The sequence below is a fragment of the Podarcis liolepis genome, assembly GCF_965112155.1.
Source record: "Podarcis liolepis genome assembly, chromosome: 16".
NCBI lineage: Eukaryota > Metazoa > Chordata > Lepidosauria > Squamata > Lacertidae > Podarcis > Podarcis liolepis.
This window is the reverse complement of record NC_139567.1, coordinates 20,095,345-20,108,189: the sequence shown is the minus strand read 5'-3', so window position 1 is coordinate 20,108,189 and position 12,845 is coordinate 20,095,345. Positions and strand designations below refer to the sequence as shown.

The 12,845-nt window shown below is 41.1% G+C and overlaps 1 protein-coding gene across 2 annotated transcripts in view; it reads left to right on the top strand.

Annotated features, from left to right (window-relative positions):
* The window catches only part of SIK2 (salt inducible kinase 2), a 79,895-nt gene that overhangs the window by 51,141 nt on the left and 15,909 nt on the right, over window positions 1-12,845 (top strand). For both annotated transcript variants that reach the window (XR_014520367.1, XM_083480957.1), the window contains exons 6-9: window positions 1,963-2,086; window positions 6,862-7,082; window positions 8,628-8,780; window positions 10,475-10,639. Coding sequence is in view for 1 of the 2 variants with exons in the window: in XM_083480957.1 (XP_083337083.1) it covers window positions 1,963-2,086; window positions 6,862-7,082; window positions 8,628-8,780; window positions 10,475-10,639 (663 nt within the window). In the remaining variant the exon portion in view is untranslated. The remainder of the gene's footprint in view (window positions 1-1,962; window positions 2,087-6,861; window positions 7,083-8,627; window positions 8,781-10,474; window positions 10,640-12,845) is intronic.

Genomic DNA, 12,845 nt, shown 5'->3' with positions numbered 1-12,845 from the left:
TCCTCTAACTTCCAGATGAACTCGGTACACACCTCAAACACACCCAAGGATTTACAGCACCTAATGCTTTGTGAGGATGTGCCAGATCAACAGGAGTTTTGAAAAATATTTGTGGAAGCTATTGACTTTGTTAGGTTGCTAACAAAAATACCTTTCAAAACCAGATGAAAAGCACTGGCTGTACAATGCAAATGTTCTTTTGGAAAAAAAAAATTGTGCCTCTTCCAAAATTGGTCAGTGATTCTCACAATTATGGTGGGATTGGTGCCTTTTCTCCTCCCCCTCAAAATCTGTAGCGGCAAAAACAGCTCAGAAAAGTGCTCTGCCTAGGCTCCCAAAATTTGCCATTGGGAAACAGATGCTCTCCATTTAAAGGAGAAAAGATAAATATTTTGTTGTTGTTGCGTTACCCCAGTCTCTGTGTGGCATTACATTGTTCAGCAGATTTAATGCTACCAAATACTGTGCATACTTTCCAGCAGGCTCAGTCATTATTAGCACATTGCTGCTACTTTGACTTTGTCTCTTCCCTTGTTCTTTCCCCTCCCCCGTCTTACATAATAAATCTTAACAGGCTTTGCATAGAATCAGGATCTGAGGCTCTTATCCTAACCTTCACAGGGATTTCTTCTCGTAAGCTTTTGCAAGTTGGGAACTAGGGAGAATCACACTTTTGTGCTCTGAGCAGAGAGAATTCAAGCAAACTTCAGGGTGGGATTCAGATTTTATTTTTTAAAAGTAATTTCTATTCAAGATTTTCTTGGTATGTGCATTTTTTAAGGTTGTAGTCCGTTCTACAAATCAGTTACATTTGATACGAGACATTAGTGTTGTATGCAGTATAGGGTCGGGGCAGAAGAGGGGGGAGAGGAGGGGTTTTTATTAAGAATATTGGTGCATCTGTTGAAGGTCGTTTATATTTTATTGAGTAAAGCTAGCTTGTAGATCCCACACTCCCTTATCAGTCTCACTCAGGGTCTTGTCTTGTTTGCAGTTCCAGAGTTGCAGATAGAACTTCTGTCCTTTAAAGTAATCTAAGGAAGGTGTGGGTTCCAGAGGTGCGCAGTTTACTGCCCATAAGTTCAGTTGGATGTTGCCCAACTGAAGAACTTGAAGGCAAATAATAATAATTCCAAATAAAATCATAACTCTGCAATTGGGAACTAGTATCGAGAAGTCATTTCTAAACAGATTCAGCTGATAAAATGGAACCCAAGGTTGGCTTGCTGGAACACAAACGTGCAGACGATGGGGAAGTCACTACACTAGGTTCTGAGTTGGTTTGCAGTTCAGCCATAGTGACTTGGAATGGATTCCTTCCTCTCTTATCTGCTTGGTGTAAAAAACTGGCTCCCTGTTCCCCTAGTAGGAATGCTTGAAGCAAGAGATGCTTCAGCAATACAGTCCTGGCCAAATTATTTTGATTCCTCAACAAGTCAGCATCCCAACTTTTGCAACCAAGTTATAGAAATGTGTTTCGTTGGTACAATGTATGGAAAGGCTTTTTGCAGAATTCTGAAAGACAAAAAGCAGTATATTTTGACATGTACAGATGATACATGTGTTTTATCCTTTTCTTAAAGCTACTGTTGTATGTTTTAAAACACCTCTTAACTGTTTATCAATAATTTTGAAGTGTTTTTTTTAATATGCTTTTCTAAACCACATAAGAGGTTCTCTTACAATCAAGTGTTAAATAAATCTGATGAAAAATTAGACATGGGCTTCTAAAGGTTAATGGTGTTATTGCTACCAGCAGCTTGTAGGCCTTGCTAGTCTGTGTTATATATATGGGATAAATTCTGGATATACCTTGCTTACATACTGAAACATTCAGATGTAGTGAAAAGCCACCGGAAAGAAAGCATTAGTATATAAGGGTTTTACCAGCACACTATGGAGCAAGGTACAGTTGTCTGCATGTTTTGAAAGTCAAATCTAAAACTCCTCTTTCTCTTTCAGAGCATGGGTGTAGTTCTGTACGTCTTAGTATGTGGAGCACTGCCTTTTGACGGACCTACTCTGCCCATCCTGAGGCAACGGGTTCTGGAAGGGAGGTTCCGGATCCCTTATTTCATGTCTGAAGGTAACATCATCATCATCATTTTTTATTTACACCCCACCCATCTGGCTTGGTTTCCCCAGCCACTCTGGGCTGCTTCCAGCAGGATATTAAAAACACAGTAAAAGATCCAACATTAAAAACTTCCCTAAACAGTTTTGTGTAAGGCTTTTTGGCTTAATTTTTCCTATTGTTTATAATACAGGCAATGACTGATTGATACATGTCCATGTACACACGATGCTGAACTTGAAAGTGACCCGAAAATGTCACTAAAGCATCACTAAAAGGGCAGAACACTTCATGTGGGCCCCACCAATGCGCAGTGTATGTTTGTGTGGAGAGAGTTCAGAACGTCAGAAATACTGTAAAGATACCAACTCACTAGCAGGGTTTGATTAAACACAAGTCAGAAAATAAAATCAAAGGTTGAGTAAGGATAACATGGAATGAAATTGACTGCAATATGTATACATGAAGGAAAATTTGGTATAAAACTGATAAGATTATAAAAATAAGATAATAATTAAGCAGAAGTAGTAAATATTTCAAGAAGCAGAAGGGGAAGTTGAGGGAAGTCATGGGGAGGGTTTTTTTTCTTTTTCTTTTATGTGACAAATGTTATATTGCGTTTTTGATTGACTATAAATTGTAAAAATCCAATAAAATCTTTAAAAAGAGAGAGAGTTCAGAACATCACCGCCGTGCAAAGCAAGGATTGCCTGTATTCTGCTGGTGATGAAGGTGATAGAAGTCCTGAAGAAATATTCGTTTCAGTCCTATAGCAAAAAAGTGCAGAGATTCAGACTAAAACAGCAAGTTATTTCTAATTTTACAGTTACTATGGCTTAATTTGCCTGAAAACCATCTTTGAGTATACAATAATAGTACATAATACAGCTGCTTGCACATGGGGGAAGTTGTTATCCAATTGCTTAGTGATGCAGCCATATTAACACATGATAACCTGATGATGCCTAAACATCAGTATGTAAGACAATGCTATTGGACGGCCGCATCACCAGCTGCAATGTGTGTTTAATAGGCTATGAGGATGTTTGTCCCATGATTTTAGCATTGACCAGAGCAGCATCCTAGAGCAGCAGTGCTCTAGCCACTGCTAAGTCTTCTAGGTTGGTATATGATAGCTGCTTGATGTGACATGGAATGCAGCTAGGATGTCATGATGCTAAGCAGGAATGAATGGACCTATCTAACTCACTTCAAAACTACATGCACATCCCTTTATTTGCATGTCCATTGTGTGCTTAATCTTAATCACTTGTAGTCTTTCCATTACTGTGGCTTTTAAAAACAAAAAACAACAGCACTTCTTTGCATGAAAAACTCCTAAAGCAATGTGATCATCACCTTGTTATGTTTCCCTTCTGACATTTCTCCCTCTCCTCACTTCATGTTTTCCATTTCTTCTTCGTTCATCTATGCTTCTGCTGATCTTGAGCTGAAAAGTGTGGCGGTGTCTTCATATTTTGTTTCTGGAAAAACCCAAAATCTGCCTCCTATCAAAATCTTTGTTACAGGCTCTTAGTGTTGGTGTCAAACCATCAAGGGGTATTCCAGATAGGGAATTAATATTGCCCATAGATTGTTCAGATCTGATTTTTCTGTGTGTGTGTGATTAGTACATGACCATCCACACAATATTTTTTAGTTTTAGCTTTTTCATAGGCATTCCACTGTTTCCTGTTTACACGACTGAGCAGTTCTTGATGGAATGTTTCTGTGCTATGTTTTCTGACCCCCTCAGTCACTACTCCCCTGACCTTCACTACCTCTTCCCCTTGTGGGCATGGACAGGTATTTCTGTACATTTGCGTACAGATCTTAAATGCTTTTACTCCAAAGGAGGTGTGCAAGAACCAGCCTTTAGTTGTCATGTTTCATTATGGACAAATTGGATACTTCTGCTTTGTGGGAGAGGATCCATTCCCATTTGGTGGCTTTTAAAAAAGAGTCATATAGACGTCTTGTGCAAGACAGATATGTAGCTATACTGCAATCCTGGCAAAGTGGTCTTGCACATGACTTGGGTTAAAAATAGAAAGAAGTCCTGTTGGGGACTGTGATTAGTCTCCAAGGTAATCTTCTACATGCATCAAGACCTTGAAAGAATAGTCGATGAAATTTCGATGTGACTACACATGCAGCTGTTAGTGGAAGCAGGCACAGTTGTGTTATTTGTGCTGCTGGAAACAGAATGGCTAGGTTTTGCTCAGGTGAAGAGCAAACAGAAATAAGGGTGCAGTGGTAGGAGCCGCAGCCAGGAACATCACCATACAAACCAGCCCCCCCCCCCCCCGTCAGAAAAATGCTCAAAGGAGCTTCTATACCAGCAGGTATAATTGGTCATTTTTACTTAAGAGGAAATCTGGGTTACATGGGGAGTACAAAGGTGACATTTTGATGAGGAAGACATTGTTTAAACAATGCAAAAACTCTTAAACGTGAGCAGCAATGATAGCACAATAAACTTCCATTTGGGAGCATCCTAGTCCCCTACATGGTCTATGCGTTCTATAACCTCCACAATGTCAGTGTTAATTTTGCTGCATATTAGTGTACCGTGAATGCAGAAATAAAATCTTAGTGCAGTAACAGCCATTTTGGATGTGTAGGTGTAGACATGGCATTGTCAAGTATCCAAGGGATAAAACTTTGGAGAACCTAAAGACCAAGCCACTGCTTAAATGCTTACCAGCTGGTGTTGTAGGACTCCCCAACTTTCTGTCGTTTCGGACCATGCAGTTAGTCAATTAAGCACAGCTTCACCAACTCTCCACTGTCACTCAGAAATCCTGGGAAGCAGTAAATGTCAGGCTTAACTGTGTGGCCAAGACCCTAGGTCAGTGCCACTTGTTGTGCCAAGTGAACAGACAGCTTCCATGTCGTTCCCAGCCATCCAAATTCATCATTAAACATGGGGTGGTTGATAGGATGGGTGGCAAACAACATGAGTGAGATAAAGCAGAACATCAAATATCATATAACAATGAGATGCCTTGTGAAAAACAACATACCGTATTTTTCTCTCTATAAGACACACTTTCCCCCTCCTAAAAAGTAAGGGGAAATGTGTGTGCGTCTTATGGGGTGAATGCAGGCGGGAGGCTCTGCTCAGCGCTCCCTTTAAAGAGCTGTGTGGAGCATGTTGCGGCTCTTGGGGGCTTTTCCCCAAGGAGGGAGAAGGGCAGCCCTTCTCCCAAGAGCTGCACACACACTCCGCACGCTCTTTAAAGGGAGCGCGGCTCTTGGGGGAGACTTAGCCGCACGCAGCCTCTCCCGGGCAGAGGGATGAAGGCTCTCCCTGCCCAGAAGAGGCTGCGCATGGCTATCCCACAAGCCAGGACAGCCGGCAGGATCGCTGCTCAGCGATCCCGCTTGCTGTCCTGGCTTCTGGGATTCAGATTTTTTCCCCCTTGTTTTCCTCTTCCAAAAACTAGGTGTGTCTTATGGTCTGGTGCGTCTTATAGAGCGAAAAATACAGTATATGGTATTTGCCTTCCTCTGAAGGATCAGGCTTGCAGTTCAGGAGTACCCTGGTTCCACTGCTGGTCCTTGGATGCACAGGTGACTGCAATGTTCAGGAGTGCTTTTTCTCAGCTGTGACTGCAGTGCAAGCTGTGAAAAGGCAGAACTTGCCGTAGTGATGCATGTCTTTGCTCACCTGATTAGATTAGCGGAACATGCTCTACGTGGGGAGCATGTTGGACATTTGAACGATGCTCAGAAACTACAGCTGGCACAAAATGAAATAGCCATTCTAGTGTTCATTTTTTCAAGATCATATTACACTGGTCCTAGGTAGATTGTACAACCTTCTAATTTGTTTCCAGGCCTAATTTAAGATACTAGTGGTTAGGTATAAAGCTCTTAACAGGACCAGGACCAATCTGAAGGACCGCCTCTTTTCCTTACGTACCTCTCCATTCATTGAGCTCATCTTCCTATACTCTGTCGAATGTCCTGCTACCAAAAAGAGATTCAGTATTCAGTAAGTAGGGTTGCAGGACAGGACTTTTTCTATTGCAACCATCCCAGTTATGGAATCCCTTCCTTCAGGAGATCAGAGTGGTCCCATCCCTGGACTTTAGACAGTTGACAGAGACATACAGCTTAGTTTTTAATTGGAGACCATAGGTTTTCCCTCTACTCATCTTGGTTTTTAATACTCTTGTTTTTAATTCTGCTATTGTTTCAACTGGTTTGTGGGTATTTCATTTTCTTTTTAACTGCCTTGGTGGCCTGCAGCACAAAAATGTTTAAAATAAAATATTGCGGTACGATGCCATGATGGTGCTCCTTTCCACAATTTCCATAACAACTGGGCAGGGGGCAATGATTTCTTGCAGCTGTAGTAGGCACTGCAACAAGCAAGTCAGAACTGCAAGAACACATACTTGGAATGGGGAGCTTAAAAAACAAAACAGTTTTTTTCTGTTCTGAAACTTCATTGGTTAATGCAAACCTTTTGTGCAATTCAGTCGGTCCCATGGGTATGAAGAATTGCTATTATTCCTTTTATTGTGCCTGCAGTTAGAAATAATTGTGCTGTTTCCCCTAATTGCTCACCTGTAGGAGAAATGGGTTTTGTTCTTTATACAAATTAAAGACCTCTTTCAAGATTATTTTTATTTTTAGCAGTAGTATTTGGCATCTGAATTAAGCAGTTTCCTATTGCTAATAGTCACCCAGCTTACATTGACACAGGCTAACAATGCAGATAGATCCCATACTAGCTGTATCAGTCTGAACTTTTCACCCCTACTCTGTCCATGTAGAGTGTGAGCATCTTATCCGGAGGATGCTGGTCCTGGATCCATCCAAGAGGCTGACAATTGCTCAGATCAAAGAGCACAAGTGGATGCTGGTAGAGGTTCCTGTTCAGAGACCTATTCTCTATCCCCAAGGACAAGAGAATGAGCCATCAATTGGAGAATACAATGAACAAGTTCTGCGGCTGATGCACAGCTTGGGAATAGACCAACAAAAAACCATTGAGGTAACACAGTCTTTTGTTGTTCGGATGGAAGCTCATTTACAGTCCCTACTTTACAGGTCTGTCTGGTATCTTCCAAGTTTTTCACCTTTGCTGGAGCTATTGTGGGAAGGTCAAACTAGTAACATAATGGTGCAAGAGACTAAATGAGCCTAATGCCTTTGGGAAATGAATTTGCAGGGTAGAGGGAGTGAGGAGTGGGAAACCACCTGGTGGAGTTTAATGGGCATATTCTAGCATGCACATCTCAAACCATCAGGAAAGGGACACTTTTCCAGTAATTCCCACAGCTGATTTTGCCAAGGTACACTCAGCTTTGATTGTACTGTGAAATATTGTAGCCCCTTCTTTTTTTTAAGTGAGAAATACAATTCATATTTTTCTGGAGATAATGTTTGATTTTCTTAAACTTTCACTGCCAAGCCTTCCTGTGTTTTATAGCCTGGAGTGGTGAAAATGTTCACATGTGCCTATTCTTCATTATATATTTACAGGGCAAGTTTGGGGAAATTTGAGGATAACAAGGGGAGCAAAACAGGAAACGGACCTCACTTTGCTTTAAGCTTCTAAAATGTGAAATCTGACAAAGTAAAAAAACAACAACAACCCTTAGAAAGGCAGCCAGTTGTCTTTATTTTTGGTGTCTCAGCTAGGATTCCAAATCAAGCCTCTTACCAGAAATAAATGCTGAAAAGCTCCCTGAGGAGTCTGTGTGATCACTTCCTTCAAAATGGTTGATATTTTTAGCCAGTGTGGAGTCTGCAGTATTAATGCTTCCTGCCAGAAAGTTGGCAGGAGGGAGGGCAGGGGGCAATGAAGCCTTGAGCCTCTTTGCTCAGTGCTCCATTTCCCATTGTGGCTCAAAATGTGGAATAGCCTAGGTTAAGGAACCTGTGGCCCTCCAAATGTTGTTGGAGTTCAGCTCCCATCAAGCAGGGCTCAGTGGTCAGGGGCAATGGGAACTGTAGTCCAACAATATCTGGAGGGCCACAAGGTTCTCCATCCCTGGGCTAGGTGGCACTGTTTTGTGTTTGTTTTTTAAGGGTTAATAAACAGGCACAGACACACGCATTGCTGACAGTTCATTTGTGCAACTGACACTTTTGTAAAACTGCACTAAAGCCAATATGGGGTCCCAGGGCCCAATTAGCATTGTCATTTTGGGCTGGGAACAGAATTTGGAGCTAGAAGGGATTAAAACGTGTCTTGTTCCGCCACCCAGCCGCCCAAATGGCACTGTAGGATGTGCTTATGGAAAACATATTTATGCAGTCCCATCAAAGAGCTGAGCAACACACAGCAGGCATCTCCCTTCCCTCCTTCGCCAGCTTATCTCAACAAGGTGAAAACTCCCTCCCAGTCCCAAACATGCAGCCCAGTTCGACTCTAGGGAAAGAAAAAGAAAGACTCGCACTCCTCCCAAGGAAATGTTGTGGAACACCGCACCTCTCTGTATGCATATAGCTGTGGCAGTCTCTCACGCACTGGAGAAAGGTAAAAGATATTATTTGTCCTGATTTAACCTTTGGATGCCTGTTTTCTTCTCAGTCCTTGCAGGATAAGAGCTACAACCACTTTGCTGCTATCTATTACTTGCTCATAGAGAGGCTCAAGTCACATCGCAGTAGCTTCCCTGTGGAGCAGCGGCTCGATTCCCGCCAGCGACGACCGAGCACCATCGCTGAGCAAACAGTCGCCAAGGTAACTCCCTGTTCTAGGCACAGTTGTTACCACACAAGCCAGTCAGTGTTCAGTCACAGAGCTCTTCTTCCTACCCAGACAGACACCCCCCCCCCACCAGCGACCTGTATTTTTAGACCTGGAACCTAGTTGAATATATAAAGGGCCTGCATATCATGGAAGCCTCCTTTGACTGTGGTTCTTTTTTAAGAAGGGTGAAAAGTCAGTCACAACAGTCCAGTTCCAGAAAGTGGTTCAGTTTGCTGCAGCAATAGGAAAATCAGTAAGAGGGGGACCTAGGCAGTTATTTTCCTTGGTGATTTTGCCTGAAGCTGATCAGATGCACCAGAATTTGAGCAAAGGCAATAAAGTGTTGTTTCATTCCTCTGTAATGAGCGCTGGTATTTTGGCTAAGAGCACAAACCAGAAAGTCTCCCATCTTGCCTATGCTGTGAACTCACTAACCTTAGGCTGGCCAACATCTCTCTCAACCTCACCCAACCAACCTTCTCCATAATCTGCAATAGGGGAATGGCAGTGCTGTCCTTCCATACAGGATCATTCTAAGCATGACTGTGATGTATGTGAATCTGAGCACATAGTATTCATTTGGCGTTATTTAGCTGATGGCTTTCCCCATGCCAATGCTCAGCTTTGGGCAGCTGTTGTGATTCTCCTGACTGGCAAGTCACAGGCAATGTTAGATCTTGAAGCCACAGACCAAGCACTGGCCCACATTAACACGCTCACGAACCAGCTGGTGGTCTGGAAAGCAATCAAGCCATTAAAGTGCTTTCAAAACTCATTGGTAAAACAAGTTGACTGCATGGCACTGCGGAACTTTTATCACGGTGTTCCTGCAGGCTCTGCCTTGGCTTCAGAAGCCCTGATAAGATTGCAGCTGAATGTCACTCAGACATTTAAGGAGCAAAACATTGGGTGGCATCAGAGCTTCACTCACTCACTCACTCACACAAATATGCTATTTTGAAGTTTGTCCTTTGTAGAATATGATAAATGGCAGTAGTTTGTCGTTCCCAACAGATCCCCAAATATTCTCGTATTTTGCAAACTCCCATGTTTTGTTTTGTGTTTAAATGTATAGAAACCAAGTATGTTGTGCTTAGCATTGGCAGTTTGAGATGTTTAATATACACTGACGGTTAATGTTGTGGATGTTGCAATCCCCTTGCTGGCAGGCATCTCACAGCCTCTGACTCTTTATTTAATCAGCATGACGCCAATAAAGTGAGCATTAAACCAGCACATGCTTAAAATAACAGTGAAGGCACAATCTAGCTTTTAGCCCTTGGAGAAGCCCTCATTCTTCCTTATGGCCTCCGCACAGTCCCACAAGTTCGACTAGGCATGCACAGTCTGAAGTGCAGAACCTTCTGTAGCTCTAGGCAGGGCAAGAAGGTCTTGCTAAAAGCATTCTGGCTCTAAAACGCAAGACCAGCACTTCCCTTCTTTGTTCTTCTCTGAGAAACGTTTGGTGTGAGCAGTTCAGTCTTATGTATTGGTCATTCTCCTTTCCCCACCTATGTTAGGCTAGTTTTGCCTCACAGGTTGAGATCCCACCACTTCTATTATTCTCCAGGGGTTGTTGTTGTTGTTGTTGTGCTCCATCCCATGTCCGATACTTCCTGGTTTCATTTCTGTTTTCTTTGCATGCCTTCTAACAAACTGTTCTTTATTTCTCTTACTCTTTGTAGGCCCAGGCTTCCGTAGCTCCCGTCAACCTGCGCCCCCAGAATGTCAGGCTGCTAAGGTCTCCTGGCCTCCCACCAACTTCCACTGCTGAAGCTTTCTCTTTCCCCCCTTCTGCCTGCCAGGCAGAATCGGCTTTCATGGAGGAAGAGAGAATCGACACACCAAAGGTAAGCTCTGCAATTCTCACATGCCATATTTAAGTCTCCTAGACCTTTGGAATTGTCCGCGATCGGTGCTTGGAGGAGGAGTTAGATTCATAGCTGAGCCGAGTAATGCTGAAGCAACTGAGCTAAGCATTAAGGAGATTAATAGTGAGCTGTTTGTTAGCACAGGAAGCATCTACAAAAGACTGAGAGGCTTATATCGGGGGTGGGGAACCTTTTTCAGCCCAAGGGCCAAATCCCCTTGTGGGCATCCTTCCAGGGACCATGTGCCAGTGAGGCCCATCACCTGAGGTCTTTCATTGTGTGCCTCCTCCACGAGAGGTCCCAAGGGTGGCAACACGAGAATGGGCCTTTTCTGCAGCCCTGACCTTGGTGGATGCAGAGAAAGCATTTGATAATGTTTCGTGGGTATTCATGCAAAAAACTTTGGAAATTATGAGTTTGGGCAAGAAAATATGTAGTAGTATAAAAGTGATTTATAATTCCCAAAAGGCCAGACTATCAGTGGTGAAACATCAGAAGCTTTTAGTATCTCTAAGGGAACAAGACAGGGCTGCCCTCTTTCTCCTCTCCTCTTTTTTACTGGAAGTATATTTGAAAGCAATAAGAGAAGACCCTAGAATAGAAGGAATTAAATTGGGACAAAGGGCCTCTAAGGTAAGAGCCTTCGCAGACAATCTAATAATTACAACAGAAAACCAGGGAGTATTGTAGCAATATTGGGAAAAACAAAGGAATTTGGACAATTATCAGGATTTAAAGTTAATAAAAGAAAAACAAAACTCTTGGTAAAAAAAATTAGATATACAAGAAAAAGTAAAGTTAGAACTAGAAACAGGACTTAAAATCACCAACAGAGCAAAGTATTTAGGATTTTGGATAACCATGAAAAACATTAAATTAAGAAAGACTTAGAAATCTGGAGCAAATTAAAACTCACATTGTGTGAAAGAATTTCTACAATCAAGATGGTAGTTTTACCTATATGAAGTTTGGGAAAAGAACAAAAAATTATTAGAACCAAAAACCCCATGATGGTTGTAACCAATGAGGTAGAGGCAGTAAAAAGAAAACATATGGATTCAAATTGGTTGACATATAAAGATCTTTTAGAGGAAGTAAATAATAGATTACAAATGAAAAAATATGAAACAAGAAGACATATAGGAATAGGCTGGTTACAATACCATCAATTAAATGCAGTTTTTGAGGACAAGAAAGTAAAAGGATTTGATAAGAAATTATCTGAATTAGATGAAGAATTGATTATAAATTATGATAAAAAATCAATCCAGAATGTATAAACTATTATTAAATTGGCATTAAGAGACGAAGAGGTTAAAGATGTCATGGGCGAATGGGCACAAGATTTTGGTTATACAATTGAATTAGAAAAATGGGGAAATTTATGGGAAAGAGACATAAGATTTATGACATGTTATACAATAAAAGATTTTTTTTAAAAAAAAATGATGTACAGATCATATCTTACACCCTCAAAATTGGTTAAAATGTACCAAAACAATAGTGGAAAGTGTTGGAGGTGCAAATTTAAAGAAGGGAATTTCTTCCATATGTGGTGGACATTCCCCTAAAATTAAAAATTTTGGGAATACCATTTATGAAGAATTAAAGAAAATGTTAAGACATACTTTCCCCCAAAAAAAGCGGAAATGTTTTTATTGAGCCTATTAACAACAGACATCCCAAAAGAAACCAAAGGAATATTTTTGTGTGCAGTAACGGCGGCCAGGATAATAATTGCTAAACATTGGAAAGTAACATAACACCGACAAAAGAAGAATGGGTTCTTAAGCTGTCAGAATATCTTGTACTGGCCAAACTTCCAGGTTTAATAAGAAATTTATTCTAATGAGAAAATAAGGAGAGAGTGGGAAGTTTTTATAAATTATATAAAGAGAACTGATTCCCAGATTCATACTTGGTTTAGCTTAGAATAAAAATCTCACAGGTACCGATAATTAGAATATTTCTCCAAAAATTTAATCATTACAGACAACCAGTGATTTGAGGAATAAAGATCCACATGGAGTTAGTTGAAAGTCAATTTTTCTTCTTCTTCGATATTATTTTTCGTTCTTCTTTTTCCTTTTTTAGGAGAATATAATGTTTTATATTTTTTATTGTAGTTTATGTTATTATGTTTACATCCTTGTAATTTTGTTTTTGTATCTTCTGTTTTTGTATT